This window comes from Copadichromis virginalis, linkage group LG7, assembly GCF_057382275.1.
Source record: "Copadichromis virginalis isolate Kocher_CV1m ecotype Utaka linkage group LG7, C_Virginalis_male_GT1.1, whole genome shotgun sequence".
NCBI classification, from domain to species: Eukaryota; Metazoa; Chordata; class Actinopteri; order Cichliformes; family Cichlidae; genus Copadichromis; species Copadichromis virginalis.
Genome location: NC_140624.1, coordinates 21885613 through 21907093, shown reverse-complemented (window position 1 = coordinate 21907093; position 21481 = coordinate 21885613). Strand labels below are relative to the sequence as shown.

The following is a 21481-nucleotide window of genomic DNA, read 5'->3' as shown; positions in this document are numbered from 1 at the left end:
TAGCACAGGGTCAACATTGCAATGAAATGTGTTTGAGTCAGCAGTCACTCAGCAGCATGATACAGTAGGAGAAAATATAATAAAATAAAATAATAAAAAATAGAAAAATAGTAAGGAGCAAAATGTTAGAGAGACATTGTAAAAGAGAAAAGATGACTAAATATATATGTATCTATAAATATAAATATATGTACACTAGTGATTAAATAAGAAAATCTTGAAAAGAAATATGACGGGAGGGCAGATGGGATGTTGCACAGGAATGAGCAGAAGAAAATTACAGTATTGCACTTTTAAATATAAATATCAATAACAATAAAGTGAAGTGACCAGTGCAGATTAAACAGAGTACTTGTGAAGCTGTAGGGTAGCTTCTGAGTGCTGTGTTGTGTGTGTTTAAGTGTTGTGGTTGAGGTGTCGTATGGCTTGTGGTAAAAACTGTTTTTGAGTCTTGTAGTCCGAGCAGACAGGCTCCTGTAACGTCTGCCAGATGGTAACAAGGAGAACAGCTGATGTGCTGGGTGGCTGTGGTCCTTGATGATGCTGTGTGCTTTACAGAGGCATCGCTGGAGATAAATGTCCTGAATGGCAGGAAGCCTTGTGCCAGTGATGTGCTCTGCTGCCTTCACCACCCTCTGTAGTGATTTACGGCTGCTGGCAGAGCAGCTTCCGTACCAAACTGTGATGCAGCTCGTCAACAAGCTCTCAATTGCACACCTGTAAAAATTTGAGGTGATGTTGGCATTCATGCTAAACTTCCTCAGCCTCCTCAGGAAGTAAAGCCGCTGGCGAGCTTTCCTGATAGCAGTGTCTGTGTGAAGGGTCCAGGAGAAGTCCTCAGCGATGTTGACTCCAAGGAACTTGAAGCTGCTGACCCTTTCGACCTTGACACCGTTGATGTGGATGGGCTGGTGTTCTCTGACTGGTCGTTTCCGGTAGTCCACTATCATCTCTCTAGTTTTGCTGATGTTGAGAGTCAGGTTATTTTCCAGGCACCACTCGTACAGTGCCATCACCTCCTCTCTATAGGCCGTCTCATTATTGTCTGTGATGAGGCCTATGATGGTTGTGTCATCCGCAAACTTGATGATGATGTTGGACTCTTGTTTAGCAACACAGTCGTGTGTGAACAGGGAATATAGGAGGGGGCTAAGCACACAACCCTGTGGCGTACCTGTGTTTAGGATGAGTGATGAGGTGTGCTTACCAACTCTCACCACCTGGGGCCTGTTTGTGAGGAAGTTTAGAATCCATCTGCAGATGGATGTGGTGGTCTTTAGGCACACAAACCACTGATACTGTAGACTACTGAGACAGCCAACCAGGGTCTCAATGAGTCTGGCCTTATTACACTAATACATTTATGTAACTAAGGAAGAGGAAGGAAAAAAAATATAAGGTTGGACTAGATTCAAACCCAGGACCTTCTTACTGTGAGGGGACAGCACTATTCACCCAAAAGTGTAACACAAAACAACCTAAATGATATCCTAAAGGCCACAAAGAGACACAAACATGATCAACAAGACAGAAAACAATCACAAATACAGAAGAGATGCAACAAAAAAATAAAAAACTACCACAAAAACACAAAGCATGCACATGCAACTAAAGTGAGAAGCAAAACAAGAGACAGAATATCTACAAACTAATGGAAAAACTAAAAATAAAAAATAAAAAAAATAAATCATACTAGTGTGGCTTGAAGAAGTCCAACCCCTTTCTTTCCAAGCTCCTTAGCCTATAGAAAATTTCATGTCACATAACACCAGAATGGGAATCAAATCATGCAGTTCAAGTACAGAGGAGACTCAGATTTATTTATTCGCCACCTAACAGCACTGATCCATCAACACCGTGTTTCTGGACCCTTTACACATTTATTGAACCACAAATGCAAATTACCTCACAACAGCATCTAATTTCCATTTTAAGACAAATGTTCCACTGTAAGTTCATCAATTGATTTTATTTTAGCAGGTAAATGATGAGAAACAAATAAAACAAACCCATTAAGAAATAAAGGGGGGAAAAAACTTCTTAAAATTCTGTCTATCAGGACTCATTATCTCTTACAGCCCACACAAACACACGTAATATTCTGCATCACCAGTCGCACGACACACACTTCTCTCTCTGTATACATTTTAATGACAAATGCAAATGACAGAAATGTTAAAAACATGCAAGACGTAATATGAAGTATGTGAAGTTGAACAGATTGTACTTGCTCAAAAACAGAAAGAAAGAAAGAAAGAAAGAAAAAAGCAGGAGTTTTGAGAATTCAGCTTACATTCACCTTCTCGGCAAACCTGCCGCCTCCGCTAGTGCAAAGAAACGGTCCTGCTAAACGAAAATGTCACTCTCGTCTGTGTCATAGGGTTGCATTAAGACTCCATTATTATTATTGCGTGCCTTTAGTGGCCGTCTGAGGTATACAAAACATTATTTTACATACTGTAAGTGATACAGAAACCAGTAACAAGAACCCATGAAGAAGAATCTCCTTATATGCTAGGGCTGTAAGCAGAGGAGTCATACTGGCCAGCTTTCACTGATTCAAGCCGATCGTGTGACATGATTAGAGGTTGTATGACTGAAAGAGGAAAAAAACTGCAGTAACTCTGACAACGTCTTTTACTTGTTTTATCTCTAATGAGGAGCTACTGTGGCAATTACAGTCTGAAACAAGCGCCTTTTGGATTGACTGCCCCTCGAAAATAGAAGAATTAAACTACAGGTCTAAGCCCTCAGTGACATCAGATAGAGCCAAGAAAGAAAAGAGAAAAACAAACAAACAAACATCCGAAACCAGGTGTTTAATGCAGCCCAAGTTCAGCTTTTATCTTACGGGGATTACCTGAACGTAGGACGTCATAATTTTTGCAATTTCGGCCCGGTTTAATATGAGCATCAACCCTTATTAACAGTATACACGGGACAGATGAAAGATAAGCAATAACAGGTCCATTTTAAGTTAAATAGCTGGTATCTCACTGTAAACAGAGCTTTACTGCATAAAGAAGGACCCGCTTCAGAAGCATATTTCAAGTCGCCATATGAGACTTTCTTATTCATTATTAAAAAAATAAGGATGTTGCTGTAGAGGTTTCAAGCTTAAAATGTCATTGTATGCCAGAGTGTTTTGGTCAAACACTAGAAAAACAAACAAACAAACAAAACACAAGTTGTCACAGTCTAGTGTTTTCTCTGTGCTAAGAAATAATATAAAGTCAAAGTCAAGTATGCTTAGATAACATAGATAACAGTTCTTACGTATAAATAAGTCAGACACTGAGTAATGCTTGATAAACATGACAGAATAACCCTTTAAAGCTGTTCTATTGACTAAGCTCTATGCACCCAAAGTTGAAGAAGCAAATCTATCGCTTAACTCTACCACATGGTCACATGTGCATCCGTTTCCAGTTTCAGCTGTTCGTGTCACAGCTTCAAGGTCATTTTTGTTTGTTCAGCTCTATAATATGGATAAAATATTTAACAATAACTTCTCGTGTATTTTCTCAAGGCACAGCATACTGAAGATATGCAGGTCAGAAGGAAATTTTGCTGAGCCGACAAAACTCTTTGGAGTTTGCGAAGATGGCTTTCGAACTGCATCCAGTGCATAGCCTCAAGCCTCAGGCCACCTCGCGGCAAAGTTCGACCTTAGTTTCTGTGTCAGCCCGAACAAAATGAAGGAGGGACAACAGAGGGGATCAGGGCAGGCTGGATGAGTCCAAGGGCTGGATTTAAAACTGGAGATCTGGCAACTCCATCCCGTCGACCACGGTAGGAGTTGAGACCTCTCCGGTTCTTTTAAGCTCCTCTCACCGTCTGCCATGCTGACAGTCCGCTGGAAGCAAACCTCAGAAAGGCTGCTGGGGAAGTAACTCTGAGTAAAGCAGTCCCTCTGCTGAGATGGCATCCCCGAGCCCAACTGTCCGAAGCGGGCGCTTGCAGACCAGCACCGGTGTGAAGTAAAAGGTGACGTTTCCGCGGCGCCACACTGTAACAGGCTCTGCTGGGTTCAGGGACAGCTGCTCCCGGGGCTCCATGTGGGAGCTATAAAACTCCAGAGGGGCTCTGAGCTCCACCTTGCTGACATCGACAGACTGGAGGCCACAGGCCTGATTGCAGGCCACCCGCGCTCCGGCCATCACCGCCGCCACCTGGTTCCCCCAGTATCCGTCTACTGTAACCAGAATGTGGTAGGCCAGCGTGTGGAAGTGGATCCGAGTGAGATCGGCTTCTGACGATGGCTCACTGCGGCCGTGCTGCTCCAGGATCCACAGGAGGATGTCGCTGACCCGACCCACATCCGGGATGCCTTTCCAGGCCTCCATTTCTGAATGAGGTCCCTCTCCGGCCTGAGAGAGGAAGAGCAGCTCCTGCTCGTTCAACCCAATGGAGCTGACAATGGGCATAACCTGCTAACAGGAATCAGGAAAACAAACAAACAAACAAACTTTAAATATACAGAACTCCACGGGGATGTGAAGACACTAAGCACATGAATCTTTGCTGGAAGAGATTTTGTTAAAACTCAGAGCCACAGCTGCGCTCCACATGTACCTCCTGCATTATGCTGTTCATGTAGTCTTTGTTGGTCATGCTCGCCAACTCCAGGTGGATGGGAATGTCTTTACGGATGTCAGATATGGCCGAGACAGCCTGCAGACAGGAAGCAAAGATCCCAGAATTATATAGCATAAACCTTCGTCAAGGCAGCTCAGTCTCAGGCCGGTGTTTACGTCTAAGGGAACGTTCTTACACTTATTTGGATCCAAACTGTAACATGACAGTTAGAATCCACATATATCATTCCCTATATGCCTACGGTGTCACTACACACACCAGCAGTGAGAAACATAGTTTTAAATAGATCTGTATAGCAATATTATCATTTGACTTCAGATCAATCTGTTGATCTTAAAGGAAAGGTCAGAGGTCAAATATGACATGATATTTTAAATCTTTACTGTCTATATGGCAACACACTTGTAAGAATTATCAGGCAGTTATAAGGCTTTTTATCAATTTATCAATCATGAAGTTGACCTTGAAGACTTCGGTGGATGGCAGCCAAATTTGAATGTATTATCAACATGACCTCGCTCCACACATCTACAAAGTTTGATCAGAATTCATTCAAAACTTTTCCAGCTATTGTGTTTACAGACAGAATGACATGCACGCACACAAATGCTGCCAAAACCATAACCTCCTTGGCAGATGACCTCAGATTATTTTAGTCATGAACACACAGATAAACTGATGAATAATTGATACAAAGCATCTTCTATCCCCTCGTTACAACAGTGCTTCAAACAGAACTGAAATAGATTTGTGTAAGAAGTGGGTGCAAGGCTGTGTGTGTGTGTGTGTACACGTACGAAGAGAGGCACTTTTTACATTAAATAAACTCAATCAATAAATAAAAACATATACACTTCTTGCCTGCTGGATATACTGCTGTCTCTCTATTATTGCAGGGTCTTTACAATATAAAGCACCGACTACCGTGAATCTGTGTTATACCAAGAAAACTGAACTGCGTAACAACAAATAATAATGAAGATTAAAGTTTAATAAACTAAACATGAAAGCAGAAGATGAGCTTAAAGCCAGCTGACCTCTTTCAGCCGCTCCTCCCACAGCTCTCGGCCCTGACCGTCCATCATGTGGAGCCCAGACAAGACGACAAGCTCGGGCTGGAACTCTTCCAGGCTCACCACAAAAGTCTCCAGTGAGCTCATCTTCCCGTTGGACATGTCGTGAGAAAAGATGAAGCGGTTGGCTTGAGGTGCCTGAGTTGAACCCCATTTCTCACCTGGAGACAGAGAAGAGGAGCACATGCACACAGCTGTGATATTACTCATCCAGGCTGAAGTGAGGGAAGAAATCTTGCCCGGGCTGCAGCGTCTTCTTCTTTACCTGCTTTATACTCCAGGATGAGGTGAAACTCATCCGTCTCCTGAAGGGAATCTGGGGGAACAATTATCTGCTCATCCAACATCTCGTGAAGTTTAGGACCAACTGGACCACAAAGCAAAACCTGTTACATAAAACAATATTTATAAGCTCTTCATCCAGATACTCTAAACTTCCCCAGCCTGGCTACCATTTACTTATTTTTGTGCCACTTGCTTAGAATAAATTCCTGGATCTGTGACAGAGATGCTCTAATATCCAGAATTACAGTGTTATAGCGTGTTTGGAGGGCTACCAAAGCAAAAAGCTAATGCTTCTAAATAAATGAAACGTTGTGTACGTGTTTAAGACAGAAATATCAAACTGCTGGTCTACCATCAGATCAGGGTATGTTGCAAGCTTCTGAGCAATCAAGGCAGCATTTCCTCCCACGTAGAACTGGAAGACGACACAAAGATTTTTTGAGAAGGAAGTATTTATTTTAAAAAACATTAAAAGAAATAAAGGAAACAGCTGCCTGAGGAGTAAAGCAGCCCTCTTGCCTTTGCATTGGGGTACTCTGCTGCTGCACGCGCAATCCTCTGAAAAGCCTCCCTGTCACTGAAGAAGCGCTCAGCGGCCGCTCCACGCCCCATGTAATGGATGAAAGCTTCCTTCAAGTCCTCTTTGGAGTGCAGCACTTCGTGATCCTGGCCGATGCCAGGATCCACAGCCAGAGCCTGCAGGAGTGAAACTCCTGAGACCACCACGTCCACGCAGGCATTTACCCTTAGAGAGGCAAGTACAGACTACGGGTTATTTCACGGGTAAATCCGACAAAATGACCAAACTGGTGATGTTAAAAAGGAGGCAAATCCACCAGTGTGGTGTCAGTGTCACAAAACAAGTAACAATTCCTTCATTAAAAACATCAGGGTTTTGTACAGATGCAAGGAAAACTTGCTTTAAAGGTACTTTTTGTAGTTCCCCTATCACATTTAACTAACACACCAACAGGGGGCAGAATTACACCAATGGGTGTGTTGATGTTTTTGAATGTTTACTAATTTCTTTAAGCCTTTAAAACAGAGGTTTGACGTTAATGGCACTTATGGAAAATTGTCATACCCCACGTAGCCTGTGGGTCACAGTAAATGTTGTATTCTTTATGTTAAGAGCAAAAGTAAGGGAATTTGAAACCTGCATATTCTAATCTACTAACACAGGTGAATAAAATGCGAGTGGATACCAAACAGCTCAACTGTTTATTTAAGAGCAATCACAAATCTTTTTTGGTATTTTGTTTGACTTTTCCTGATTGGTGGAGACAAAACACTATTAGTGTTCTGCAATTAATTGAAATCATGGCTTGCAAGAGTAATGAGAACGCTCAAAACTTATAAAATGCAAAATCAAGAAAATTGTATTTGAGAATCATCAGTGGACATCCAGATAAGCTGAATTGGTTTTACCACTCATGTTAAATAAAGCATCTCTTCCTGGCGTCACAGCAGTCCTGGATGCAACTATCCTACCATTTCAGTGGGACTTCCGGTGTATTGTTTCACTTCTCCCACTTTAAAAAAAAAAAAAAAAAAAAAGGGGGGGGGGGGAGGTTCCATCCCCCCAGTGGGCCGTCCTTCAGCTTCAGCCAATCATCTTTTGCCATGTGATAATCTGGTTGCGTTTATTGGCCATTCCAAAGCAGGCTACAGGTTGCAAATGACTTAATTCTCTTAGACACCTCCTTCTCCTCAGCTCTGACTCATGACAACACATTCCTTCACACTGGCAGAGCAGACTACAGCCTCTTCATGTGCACAGCACCTTCAGGTGACACGCCTGAGTAAATGCACAAATCTATTTCTTACAAAGACCTCTGTTAATGTTTAACTCTGTGACTCACCCCACTGCCACTCTGCTCCACTGCCGGGTTGGTAGAGTTATCAGAGCCTCCCAGGCGCTGGAGATCACCCGCTCCAAGCTGTTCTGACTGTTCAGGTTTTGAGATGAAGTCTGGAAGTTGGGCAGGCTGATGTACTGCAGGATCTGCTCTGGCAGCTCTGGACTGCCGTAGAAATAGCCAACGGCTAGTGCCAGCAGGGCCGCTACCAAAGCCTTCCTCCACATGATGCTCTCCCACACACTCCTGAGACAAAGGAAGTCGGACACTCTCGCTTTAATATTAACCATTGGTATTCAAAACTCATCCAGTCATGCAGGAGATGTTTCATATATTTATACAAGCTGTAACATTTTCTTAATCTTGCAGGTTTCTTAACTAAAACTATTTGGTGTTATCTATTAATGGATTGACAAAAAAAACAAAAAAACAAAAACAAACAAAGAGCAGCTTTTTAATTATTTTTAATTTTAAAAAATGTAAAAAAAAATAAATTAAGAAATCAGATCACCGTAAAAGTCTAAATTCCTCTAAATGTCTTGTATCACACTGGAATTAAGACAGGGGCTCCAACAACTGCAGTCCCTCCAATGGCCACTTGAGGAATCAGTCCTCTACTAAAACATCAGGTTTAACACCAAAATAAATAGGTTTACAGCCTGGCACAGGACAAACAAACACACCCACAACCTTACCTCTATGGATAGTGTCCTTCAATTAAATCAACATTAGATGTTGTTGTTGTTTTAAACATAACATCGATTTGCATTTTGCTAAGGCTCAAAGATAAAGGTACATTTCTGTTTCGCACAAATTTGCTACTTTTTAACTTTTAAATCTGCAAGTTTGTTTATTGTAAATTTCCACATTTGTTTGTGGACATTTCTTTCATCCAGTTATGATTCGTAAATTGATTTATGTATAATGAACTATACTATACTACTATACAATGACCCCCTTCAGTCCCCCAGCCTCTTATTTATTTATTTTAACCTAATACAATTCACATTTTCTGATTCAGATTGTCTCAGTTGATACGATCCAGATTGACACCAAGATGAAACTGCAGGTTTAAAATATGATCTCCGTGTTTCGTGCTAATAATACCAAGAGTTGCTCTGGTAGGCACAGGGAGCCCATTGCCCTCTAAGCTGCAAATATACTGTGCACATTAATGCATAGTATGCTGGGTTAATTTAGTGCAAACGTGGACACACAGAATGTGTTAGCTAACACGCTAGCAGCCCTCAGGCTGTATGTTTGCTCACAGTTTAGCAAAGATAATCTGCATGTAGCAAGTAGCTTTAGCTAGTCGGGGTTATTCGGAGATCTCATTTAGAAAGGAGGCTCGCAGCCAAACACTTGCTGTACAGTCGGATCAGTTTAACAAACAGCTCTTGTTACAATCGAAGTAGCCAAAGCTTCACTGTAAGTTGTCAGCGGCACGTACCGAAAATCTGCTTTAAAGGGATTCAAAGTCTGTCAGTCACGAAGAAGATCCAGCTTCCTGGTAAGTCACACAAAGTAGGTCCAGACACCGGAAAACTACCGGTGTATAGAGGGAGCGGCAGCTGAAGAAGTCGGTACAAGTCATTCAAGGAACACGGAGTGGGGAAAAGACGGCAGACCGCCAGCAGCGGCTTCCGTCTACCGTAACGCGCATGCGCTACTCCACGCTGCATTGAAGTACTGTTGTTAAAGTGGGAAGAACAGGAAAAAAACGTTTCTACTTAGGAGGATTAAATTTTACTCATCAATACAAGATGGTTATTCCAGCTCAAACCGTCAAACTCGGTTTAGTTTATAATCCCAAGTGACTGGAACCAGTTAAAAAAATAATGAAATTTTAATTGCAGTTTTTACTTTTATCTCATTTAACTAATGTCACTTCACTGTAATAGCCTAGGGCCTGAGACACAACCAAGATCACAAGCATTAGTGAAAGACACTCCTTATCAGACTGCTTTAAAAATCCCAAATGACAGAAAGCATTATTTATTGTTAAATCCTTTGGTGAGGATAGGAGGAGGGAGGTTGGCCCGCTTCAGGCGTCTCAGGAAGTGGAGGCGCTGCTGGGGCTTTTTGGTGATAGAGGTGGTGTTGGTGAGGTGAGGTCGTCTGAGATGTGAACTCCCAGGAACTTGATGCTGTTAACAGTCTCTACAATGGAACCTCGGATGCTGAGTGGTGTGTGGGTGGAGCGAGTCTTCCTGAAGTCGAAAATCACCTCCTTGGTTTTGTCCACATTCAGTGACAGGTTGTTCTCGCTGCACCAGTACGCCAGCTGCTGAACCTCATCTCTGTACGCCGACTCGTCGTTGCTGCTGATGAGTCCAACCACGGTTGTGTTGTCAGTGAACTTGATGATGTGGTTAGAGCTGTGTAGGGCGGTGCAGTCCTGTGTCAGGAGAATGAACAGTGGGCCGAGAACACAGCCCTGAGGAGCTCCTGTGCTCAGCCTGATGGTGCTGGAGATGTTGTCGCCGATTTGGACGGACTGAGGCCTCTCTGACAGGAAATCTAGTATCCAGTTGCAGAGAGAGGTGCTCAGTCCCAAACTTGCTGAGTTTAGCTCACTGATATCTGTGCATTGTATAAGTTTTGGGTTGTAAGGTCATACTTCCCATAAAGCCCAAAGAAAGCATACTCTTCTGACTTGATTGGTTTGTTTCTTTTATTCAGAGTGAAAAGGTTTGACCTGGTTCTGAAACAAACAAAATAGGAAGCCACTCAAAACCCCAGCCATATAACATCTTTACAAGCAAGCACAAGTCCTGCCTGAACTGCTTGTTGTTACTTCCTACTTCTTACTTCAAGCAAAGTGGGTGTGGCAGCTGTGCAGAAAAATAAAGACTGCACTTTTTTTACTGTATTTGCCACACTCAATCACTAATTTATATATTTTAAAAAAATGCATTAGATTGGGTATTCAAATTATTTCAAAGCCTTTGTGGATATCAATATTGTTTTTAATCGAAACACTTGAACCCAAACCAGGCTTTAGAAACAAAGTTTAGAAAGTTTCTAGAACGGAGTGCTGCCAGAAACATTAAATGACCAAAGACAACAAAGTACAACTTCAGATGCTTGGGGCCAAAATATGAAATAAATATGAGTTAAAGATAAGGGAACCCAGAGACCAGAAACACAAACTAACCCTTTATATTCTTAACACACCTTAGGCGGATTTAAGATTTTCTTTTCAAATGTTGATAGAGGGGAAAAACATGGTCACCTGTGCAGAAGAGCAGGAGCAAAGCAGTTCTCTGCATAAACAGAGCAGATAAGCTAGTCCATGTGTATTACTATATCAATGAAGACCCGTGCAACAGTGTTGTGCATCAGCTGCAGATGGAATAGAGTGGATCCGGTAATGCCTGTTTAATGCAGTAGTTCAGTGTGGAGAAGATTGGTGCCGTCTTAAGCTTCAGTTTCAGAAAACTGTTATTAGTGTCTAGTTATAGCCACTGTAGTATTTGGGGGACCAATAACAAATTCTGAAAGCATTTGTTGTCACTCCAGTAATCCTATCTCCGTATCCACAGGGGGAACTGGCTTATGATTGTAAACGGATACATTTCCAACCTAAAGATAGAAAGTGTCTACACAATAATTCTCAGATTGTTACTTCCTACTTCTTACTCCAAGCAAAGTGGGTGTGGCAGCTGTGCAGAAAAATAAAGACTGCACTTTGAGAAGAGCAGGAGCAAAGCAGTTCTCTGCATAAACAGAGCAGATAAGCTAGCAGCTAGCAGATAAGCTAGTCCATGTGTATTACTATATCAATGAAGACCCTTCTAAGTGTCTACACAATAATTCTTCCCCTGCCTTCAGCTGCTCCATCAAAAGAAAGTGCATTTTCTTGTTCTACATGTTCATAAAGAAAATTCACACGAGACCAGTTCGACTCTTTATTACAAATTTACTATAAACATGGTACAAAAGTCACACATGTCAAACCTTTGACTGAACAAATATGGCTTTAAAACGTAACCTCATATTTAAAATATATTACAGTCAGGATATTAGACATTGTATGCACTAGCTCTGTGCTACTCCTGGTTATGACTCTACAGGTTAAACGGTTATGAGCATATCCTAAAATGTGTAAAGTGTTTTCCTAAAATATTTCATTAAACTTTGAATCTAGCCCTTTGTTTTAAAATAACTTCCCACTTGCTTAGACACAGTGAATTATACGAGAATTGAGGCTGTGGTTTGAATCAGTCAGTATGAACAACACCATACTGCCTGATGCTGTCCATCATGTTCACAGTGTAAAAAAAAATTAAAACGGCTCTATGAGATATTGTGTTACTTGGTTTAAATACGAGAACGTTAAATACATCTTTTCCACTGACGGTGCCCAATCCGGAACATAGTTTCAGCATTTCTACTCTAAAACGTAGATCCCTGTGGCGACAGCACGAACTCCACTGATAATGGCACATTTAGTCTGCCATGATTTTCTTTCCCCTAAAATTCCATCAACTTCCGCCATTTATGCGCTGTTATTTTTCCCACCAGTCATCTGACCTACTTCTCAAATCTGCCACAATGCGAGTTGGATTTCAGAAGACACTAAAAGAGAAATAAACCATGCGCCGTGTCTGTGCTGTAGTAACAATGGGTGGAGCACTGCAGCAACAAAGCCTGGGTGACGGGTTTCAGTCCCACTGGGTCAACCACACAGAAACTCTTCTTTTGCTTTGTCTTGTTGTGCTGATGGTTTTCTTAAAAAAACTATTTTTGAAAATCATGTGTTTTTAGCTATAGCTCACTTTAAGTTAGAACATTAGGCTTCTGGGTGGGGCCAGATGTGGGGAGGGTGGGCTCAGGTTCAGCGATTGTGGGGGCATTGAAGCTGACCCGGACGTCCCGGGGGTAAAACCCCTGAAGAACCCCATCTACAACCACATCTGGAAGACCTGCAAGACAAACTTTGCTTTAAAGAAACTTTCCATATCTGCAGTAAAGCACCAAACAACAAAACTAATTTCTCCATGCCGTGCGTTCACCCTACCTGAAGTGCTGTCGGTGAGATAAGGATCCTGAAAGAATCCCAGCACTCGCTGATTGGTAAACTGATAACTGAGTAAGCGAAAGCAAAACATAATCGATTGATTTCATGCAATGAGTGTGAGTTGGAACTCAGCTGTCATCATTCATATAAAACACTGTTTGCACAAATACTGAGAAACAGGAAATACCAGTAATACTCCCACCTGTCATCTTGGCTGTCAAGTTCATCAAGCGATCTGAAATCAGAGCAGATAATTACTAAATACTGCCAAAAATTTCGAAATGAAATGCTTTGTGATGCTGCATAGTTGGCCATTTTATACAATGGAGTTTGCAGGGATGGACGACTTTTAAAATGAGCCACTCGAGGGACTGCAGCTTTTGTCACTTGCTTCAGATTCCCAAAACCAACAGGTAAAAGAATGGTGGCTGGTTCCATCTTTTATATACAGACCATGTTTTTAAGGATTTATTACATTTACAGTATAATTTAAAGAGACACAACTAATAAAGACTAGTGTGCCTACATATAGCACACTAGTCTTTATAATTAGTTGTACCCTACACATCCTGCGTGTTCTGTAGGAGCAGCAGGGACTTAACAGAGCCTCATTAAATGCACTGTGGGGTAGAGTCAGGGTTGCTACTGCTCCAGATCGCTGTTTCTGAAGATTTATTATGTTGTCACATTGCCCCCCGTGACCATTAATAGAGGCGCTAAATATAGCAAAATGTCCGGCTTCTCCAGACTGAAGGACTTACTCCATGCTGCTCTTGTTCCCCGTGTGGAAATGTCTAACGTGGAGGAAGTCCAGCAGCACCTGCGGCACATCTTCATACTGGTAGATGACATCCTGGAGAAAAAAAAAGGAGCATGTTTTCTTTAACAGTTTTTAGGGGCAAAACATCTACAAGAAAGGAAAAAAAAACCCCACCTTTATTTAGACAGTAGTATAACCACATAATATTATAAAGTGTGATCTTTCATCAGCAGAAATATACATAACATTTACCCCGGAGCCCGTCACAGGAAAACACTTCCTCAAACCTGAAAAGTGTTTATTAAATTCAAAGTTTCAGGTCAAGGTCAGTGTAGCCGAAATCTCTGAATTCAAACTGTTCTAAACTTTCAGTTTCAAGCAGTTTTTTCTGTGAATAATGCAAAACTAAACCATTAGAGTACACAAATATAAACATTTGGAGTTACAAAATGAGAATCACAGATCCATTGAACTAAAGTTTTGTGCGTTACTCAGTGAGGTCCTTGCAAATTTCTTTGATGCCGAGTAAGTGTCAGCTGATGGGGTTTTATCTAAATCTAGTCACGGTTGAATAATAGTTCAAAAGATCAATTCTATACAGTTCAAGGAGCACGATTTTACATTTGGTTCTGCATTAAATGAACAGATGAACAGAAGCCAATATGGGGGAAATATGCTCTCTCTTTCTAGGCCCTGTCAGTACTCTCGCTACAGCGTTTTGAATCAGCTGAAGCCTTTTCAGGGAGTTTTTAGGACATCGTGATAACAACAAATTACAATAGTCCAGCCTAGAAGTAATAAATACATGAAGTAGTTTATCCAGCATCACTCTGAGACAGGATGTCTCTAATTTTAGAGATATTGTGCAAATGCACGAAAGCAGTTCTACATATTTGTTTAATATGCACACTGGGGAACAAGTGAAGTTGTTCGTTCTTTTTAACACTTTCTAGTAAGAGAAAGTTTGGGTTCAAGGATAGTTTTCTACTACTTCTGTATCAATATTAGAATAAATTGAGATAAACAACACGTTCCAAAGAGAGGAAAGCACACATCAACACTTTGAAGCCCGTTTCTCATCCTACTGAGCTGTTTGTCTTCACACTTAATCAGTCACATTTTTATGATGCTAACAGCAGGAACAGATGGGCAATTGTTGTGCTGGTCCAGAAAGGTTAGCTTCACTACCCAACAAATGAGAAAGAATTTAATTTAGAACATAAATAATAAATAATCTGATCTAGTTCTCACTTTGTAAGAAATCGTCAGACCATCTACTCTACATGGACATAATGTTGACATCGTTCCATTTACAGATCAGTTTTTGCAGTTTCACACTGACCACCTGTCACCTGGGAGCAGTGTTGGTCAAATTACTTGAAAATAGTAATTAGTTACTAATTACTGAATACTTCTCCAAGTAATACTATTACTTTACTGATTACTTATTTTCAAAAGTAATTAGTTACTTTATTACTTTTTAAAAACATGACACACAACCTGAAGTCAAAGGAGCTTGCACAGAAAAGCGTCTGGACTTCTTTAAGTTGCTTGAAGACGTTTCACCTCTCATCCGAGAAGCTTCTTCAGTTCTGGAGAGTCCCAGATTTAAACCTAGTGGGAGTTTCCCCCCAAAGAGGGACAAAAGGACCCCCTGATGATCCTCTAATCACCTGAGCCAAGGTGTGAAACTGGGTGTGGGTCCCAATCAGCCAGGTGTGAGCTCTTTGTGAAACCTGGCCCCACCTTATGTGATTTCCTGACGTCAGATGTCCCAGGATGTGAGTGGGCGTTAAGGCGTCTGGGGAGGGAACTCAAAACTGGATTATAGATGGCAGAGAGTTGGTGTCGTAAACCCCCGCCTCTGTTCAAAGATGGTCGCTCACAGTGGACACAGATGGCTTCTTTGACGACGATGACCTGGATGACTGAGAACCTTCACAGACGCAACCTGAATACGTTATAAAGCAACTGACCTTTCAGCCCAATTCTTTTATTCTTCTATTTTATATTCAATATAACATTGAATCAAATGAAAAAGTCTCTTTTTAAAACTTGTTTTATTAGTTTTAATATTTGAACATTATGCACATTGCATGAAGCAAATTAAATTATATGCAACATTCTCCGACTGGAAGAAATTTGTTGAACATTTAAACCTATTTTCTGCATATTCTGCATAATTTTTTGTGTTTACACTCGCTCTTTCAAATAGATGCAAGTAAAACACAGCAGAAAATAAATAAACTTACTAAATGACTTTGATCTGCGACTAAACTGATGCTCCACATCTCCTTTATCAGGCTGAGGTTTATTTTTCAGATGTCTCCAGTTTAAAGTCTCAGAGCTCTAACGTGCAGCCGTCACATTAGAAATAAACAGCAGCACATTCAGCAAAAAAGTAATCAAATTAAAGTGTTTATTTTACTGCTCTGTGCGCTAAATCACCAGATTAATGATTTACTGCAGCATGTCCTTTTATAACAGTGTTGCATTTTCTAATGTTCTTTAGAGATTTTTAATCACCGCTTCACTTTCATCTGATTGGAGTAGGTAGCACTCATAGAAAGAAGAGTCATTTGATCTTTGAAATGCCTTTTTTTAGATCGATCAGATGGTGCCAACACACACCTTTCACATGAATGTGCAGGGGAAACTTTGGTTTTACTTGGCCAGTTGATAACCAGCATTGAGTGACTGCATAACCTGATTTCCACTGTTGGGGTAAGTGAATCCAGATAACGCAGAAATACGTTGGTTATGTTGAACCCGCTTCATAATCCAAGCCTCAGATGTCTTACCTGGACATAATCTTCCAGCTCTTGCCTCCTCTGCTCCGGAGGTTTGGTCCTCAGATGTTGGTTCCTTTTGCTCGGGAAATCTGGAGTCTGGACGATTTTCCTGAGCTGTATGTGGTAGCAGCACAAGAAGCCTCAAACATTTCAAACAGACAGATCTGGGTCCCATTTAACATCCTTATCATAGTAAAAGCAGCTCTGGTCATAAAACAAAGATCATACTTTTCTGTGGAGATTTTGAAATTCACTGTTTCTTCTCAGCACAAAATGTTTCCTCTCGTTGAACAAGACTTCAATTCTGAAGAGCTGCAAATAAGAGAGCAGGACACACACAGAGGATTCATTCTTTAGTCACTACTGAGGCATGTGGGTCTTTCTAAAAGGTGGGAACTAAGTGGTAGAAGTTGCGTTAAGTGTTGTGCTTCTCTAAAATAAAATGATGAGCAGGGATTAGGTAATAGTGGAAGAAAATGCAACATGACAGAACCTGCTAAACTTCAAACCGAGCATCAGACTTGGGAAAAGGGTGACTTTGTTGCTAGCAGTAGTCAAAGCTCGTCATCTTAATCTGGTTTCCTGAACATTACAAAGAGTTTGCTGCACGGAAATTTTAGACCAGGCACCTCTGGGATGTAGTGTAACAGTAGATTTACATCATGGATGTACAGCAAACAAATTTGAGGCAACAGCGTGATGCTGTTACATTTATGAGGCAAAATCTCTGATCTCTGTTTCCAGCACCTTCTTAAATAGAAGTCTGCTCTGAAAGCAAAAGAGAGTCCAACTGAAAATTGTAATTATTTTTCCTTACTAAGAAAAGCATGTAAGCCAATTGTCTTTTAAAAAAACCCCAAAAAAACCCAAATGTGTATGTTATGTTTTAACAAATGATTTTTATTATAGTGCAGTTCACTTACACTCAGGTTTAAGAAACAAAAGAACAACTGAGTGAGACGAATCCTTGAGTTACAAAAGTCTATTCAGAATGACAATTTTTAAACAACTAATGAGAAATTTCCTGCAACTTATGAAAAAACAAAAACAAAAGAGGGCCTCTCCTGGTACCAGCAAAATGTTACTAATGAAGTGAAACAACAATCAGGCGACTGTGGGGCTCCACTTTGAAATAAAGACATTTTCTTTTGTATGTCACAGACTGGTTCATAATACAAGAACATGACTTCTCCACTAGTCGGAGGCACAGAGCTTCTGATTTCACTCTGCAAATTCGATATATCCACTCTTTCTTTCCTTCACAATGATGAGTCAACTTTTAAATAGAGTTAGTATGCTAACATGTACATATCTTATATATGACTACTTTGCATGACTGTCTTTTGCTATTTTCTAACATGGAAGTAGTCCAACGTCGTTATAAATAACTACCTGTAATTTAAAAAAAAAAAAATTGTTAAATAACTTCAAAGAAATCTGAATTTAACGTGTGTAAGCTGTGATTTTATTGTAGCACAGGGAATTGGAACAATCAAGAACAATTATAGTAAAGATGGAAAACTAATTAAAAAACAATTTAAAAAAAGAGAGGACATTTTAGTGTTTGTTAGTTTGATAAAATCTGTTGTCACAACCCGATGAGCTGTCGGTGGATTAATGAGACTTTGAAGGTCTACAAGGCTGCGAATCACCTGCTTTCAAAAGTTCTGGTTTTATTGTACTAAACATTAATATATATCGGCATACAATAGCAATATAATAAAAATAAGAGAGACTAAAACTCTGAGGTTAATAAAAACTAAACCACTCTGGAAACCAAGTGAAACTAAACTGAATGAAAAACATAAAAAAGCTCAGGCTTCACACGGCTCTGAACGCTCAGCTTCTACTCTATGATCTGTGTGATGTCAGAGAGACAGGATATTCTTAATATGGTCATCTCAAGTGACCAGCCTGAGTCAGTGCTACTACATGTTTTAGCTGTGTAGATAGCATTAGCCTTTAGTCATATATGAAATAATCATCATCATAGGATTAATACATTCACACACATTTATAGTACACATATTACTATTAAGCAGTTTGGTTAAAAGTGGCATTAAACAAACTTTATACCGGTCTGACTTACAGTTTGGTACCCTGCATCTTCTTTCTGAGGATATAAAACTCTTCATACTTGTGACGTGCTTAGACCAAGTCCTTTTGCACTTCGCTCTCCAATGTGCGCCTTTTTCTTGTTTTGTATATATTCCTCTTGGCTGTATATATGCATTCTTCTGTTTGCTATTTTTTTCCTGCTGTCTTTACTATTTATACTTTTTGACTCCTGTGCAGTTGGCGTGGAACACCCATAATTTCGTTGTACATGTACAATGACAATAAAGGACTATTATAATGTATTCAATTCTATATCCTTTAGATCCTTCAGGCCCTTCAGATGTCTCTTGTTGTGAGATGGAGGGAGCGTGCCAATTATCTTTCCAGGCTTTTTCATCAAATTTTGAGTTTGTGATGTGAGCTTGACAGGCAGAGTGTCACGAATATGGGGAACAATGGGACTGTGGGCTACTCTTGATTGTGTTTGAGATGTTGTTGATCCTTTCATTTATGGCACAGAAACCATAACAAAAAGCTTCTTTGCAGTGAAATGAAACCAAGTGTTTAAAAAAAAGTGTCTGCTGCCACCACGGTCTGAGTTGCTGTTTCAATCTTTCAGAATTTTTCCACGGTTCTTCCTCTTCTGGTTGATCTCTACTGTCATTATATTTCAAGCCCACTTTTCAACCAATCAGCAAACTGCTTACACACAGCATCATCAGCCTCCTCATACCCTGCTCCTTGTTTGGAGAAATGCATGCAAGCATGTCTGCTTAGGCTGCATACCCAAGAAACCTCAGTCTGCGTGAACAGGGCACAAACAAGGTGCCATCGTTTCTGCTTCAGAAGGTTTGAATGGCAGGTTATTGGAGCACTGTCTCCAATAACCTGCCATTCAAACCTTCTGTTTGTGACAGGCAGCCAATCACAATGAAGCTGGCTTAAGAGAGAGAGGAGCTTAAACTGTTTTTTTTTTGTCCAGACAGAGTCATCCTCTGTCTGGGGAATTTAGCTTTGAGGGATTTAGAATATGACCAATATACCAATAAGGATTATTTTGAACAGTGAATGCAACGTTACTCTAGTAGAATCCAGGAAAATAAAGAAGATAAAGCTGAAATGAGTAGAATAGGTCTCTTTTAAAAAGTGCTATGATGGTTTTATATTGCTATTTTATTGTGAAGCACTTTGGTATACCGTTGGTTTTTAAATGTGCTATATAAATAAATTTGTATTGTATTTGAGAGTCTGACCCCTTCTTAAAGATGTTCCTGCAGCAGAGGAAGTATAACTGAAGTCTTACATGCATATCTAAGAATTGATCGTCAGTTTAAGTTTTCACTTACAAATAATATAAAGATCTGATAAATTTAAAGAATAATGTGCAGAAGGATTGTATAAATAAATAAATAAATAAATAAATACCAGCTCAGCAAACTTCAACCTTAAAGTGTAGTCCTCAGGTTAATGCATCAACAATTACATCTAGTCACATTATAAGTGAGAGCGGCTGGGCTTCAAGTATTTACAGTGTAAAATCACAGCAACTAGGGCCACAGTTACTGTGAGTTGCTGCTGCGTTTACTGAGGAAATCACCTGAACGCATTTAGTAATAAGGATAATTGTATTTGTTGTTGCAAGAAAAAAATTGCGTAATTCTTGCCACTCTGGAGTGGAAAAACCCCCTGAGCTGAACTCACTGTCACTCTTCCTGCAGGTAGCCCGGCTTACCTGGCGTCCCCGGAAGACAAAGTTTTACTGATTATCAAGCGAAAAAAATTGCTTGTGTCCAGATAAACCGCAGTCGTAATTTCATCCCGCTGGATTTGCGCAAAAAAACCCAAAACAAAAAACCCCGATAACACTAAAATGCCGCGTCCTCACCTTTTTAGTCTTTCCCGACTCATCCACCTCCTTCTCCATCGATGGTATCGACACTTGAATCATGGGGAAACTTTCCTGCAACACCATCGGACAGCGGTCTTTATAATCTACTCGCTGCCGCTGACTGCAGACAGAGCGGTAACTCCACGCACTGTTCTCCGTGTCCGGAAACTCCGGGATAAGGGTCAGTGTGTGCGCTCTGTAGGTCTCCGCTCGGTTTCCTCCTGCGCCCCACCTACACACTAATTGGACAAACCCATCCACGAGCTCCTTCTGGCACATTAAAGGCACAGATCAGATTTTAGGACCCGAAGCGTGACGGTGGGCAGCGTTGACTGGAGTTTCTGCGCCAGTCACGTGTCCACCACACAGTAGCAAGGATGCAGTGTGTGAGGGTTTTAGTGCTCGTGTAGTTTTCTGTAATTTTTCGGCTAACATCAGTATTACAGTATCTAAACAGTTAATAACAGTGTCTCAGCTTGGTAACTTCTGTCTGTTTGTATAGCCTCACCATACCATACTGGCTACTTTGTTAAGTATAACTAATACACTTATAAGAGGCACCATATTTCTTTGTTGCATGAATTCAACAAGGTGTTGAAAACATATCGCTGAGATTTTGGTCCTTGTTGACATAATAGCACCACAGAGTTGCCGCTTATTTGTTGGCTGCGCATCTATAATGCAAATCTCCACCACAATATATCACAAAGGTGCTCTGTTGGATTGTGAATCTGAGTCCCGTGAGCTCACTATCATGTTCAAGAATCCAGTTTGAGTTTATTTGAGCTTTGTGACATGATGTGTTATCTTGCTGGAAGCAGCCATCAGAAGATGGATATACTGTGGTCATAAAATGATGAACATGCTCAGCAACAGTCCTCACTTTTAGTAAACTGACTTAAAGTCAAATGACCTGGGTAAACTTTATTTTTATTTTTTAACAGCCCTCTGTATCTTTAGCATCATTATTACATCCATACAATATTGATTGTAAATAAGGTTAGCACGTTGTTAAAGCAGGCCATACAAAAGGCGTCATACGTTTTGTTGAGCCGTTGTCCAGTTTTGGTGAACCCATGTGAATAGTAGCCTCGGTTTCAAGATTGATGTATGTTCAGAGGTGCTGTTCTGCGTAACTTAGTTG

The 21481-nt window shown here is 40.6% G+C and overlaps 2 protein-coding genes across 3 annotated transcripts; both read right to left on the bottom strand.

The window, feature by feature from the left end:
• Nucleotides 1-1803: 1803 nt before the first annotated feature.
• On the bottom strand, nucleotides 1804-9461 carry adpgk (ADP-dependent glucokinase). 2 transcript variants are annotated; one of them, XM_085462485.1, is made up of 8 exons: nucleotides 9267-9461; nucleotides 7820-8062; nucleotides 6477-6702; nucleotides 6310-6372; nucleotides 5938-6058; nucleotides 5637-5833; nucleotides 4576-4674; nucleotides 1804-4433 (listed from the first exon to the last, which is right to left on the bottom strand). In XM_085462485.1, the coding sequence occupies exons 2-8, from the start codon at nucleotides 8041-8043 to the stop codon at nucleotides 3870-3872; spliced, it is 1494 nt and encodes a 497-aa protein (XP_085318611.1). In that variant the 5' UTR covers nucleotides 8044-8062; nucleotides 9267-9461; the 3' UTR covers nucleotides 1804-3869. The 2 variants fall into 2 exon arrangements, with proteins under 2 accessions (XP_085318611.1, XP_085318612.1); XM_085462486.1 differs by having other exon boundaries at nucleotides 1804-4430.
• A 2253-nt stretch (nucleotides 9462-11714) lies between these two features.
• Nucleotides 11715-20680, bottom strand: snx22 (sorting nexin 22). Its single transcript, XM_085462484.1, has 7 exons — nucleotides 20335-20680; nucleotides 16620-16703; nucleotides 16401-16505; nucleotides 13601-13692; nucleotides 13042-13074; nucleotides 12840-12907; nucleotides 11715-12744 (listed from the first exon to the last, which is right to left on the bottom strand). The coding sequence occupies exons 1-7, from the start codon at nucleotides 20614-20616 to the stop codon at nucleotides 12599-12601; spliced, it is 810 nt and encodes a 269-aa protein (XP_085318610.1). The 5' UTR covers nucleotides 20617-20680; the 3' UTR covers nucleotides 11715-12598.
• Nucleotides 20681-21481: the final 801 nt, after the last annotated feature.

What these genes read in the sequence shown, in the direction of transcription:
- adpgk (XM_085462485.1), bottom strand. Translation starts at nt 8,043, where the DNA reads ATGTGGAGGAAGGCTTTGGTAGCGGCCCTGCTGGCACTAGCCGTTGGC. An exon ending in CAGAGTACCCCAATGCAAAG is followed by an intron (nt 6,373 to 6,476) that starts GCAAGAGGGCTG and finishes GTCGTCTTCCAG; the next exon opens with TTCTACGTGGGAGGAAATGC. An exon ending in CAACATACCCTGATCTGATG is followed by an intron (nt 6,059 to 6,309) that starts GTAGACCAGCAG and finishes TTTATGTAACAG; the next exon opens with GTTTTGCTTTGTGGTCCAGT.
- snx22 (XM_085462484.1), bottom strand. Translation starts at nt 20,616, where the DNA reads ATGTGCCAGAAGGAGCTCGTGGATGGGTTTGTCCAATTAGTGTGTAGG. An exon ending in AGTCGGGAAAGACTAAAAAG is followed by an intron (nt 16,704 to 20,334) that starts GTGAGGACGCGG and finishes TCTTATTTGCAG; the next exon opens with CTCTTCAGAATTGAAGTCTT. An exon ending in TCTCACCGACAGCACTTCAG is followed by an intron (nt 12,745 to 12,839) that starts GTAGGGTGAACG and finishes TTTGTCTTGCAG; the next exon opens with GTCTTCCAGATGTGGTTGTA.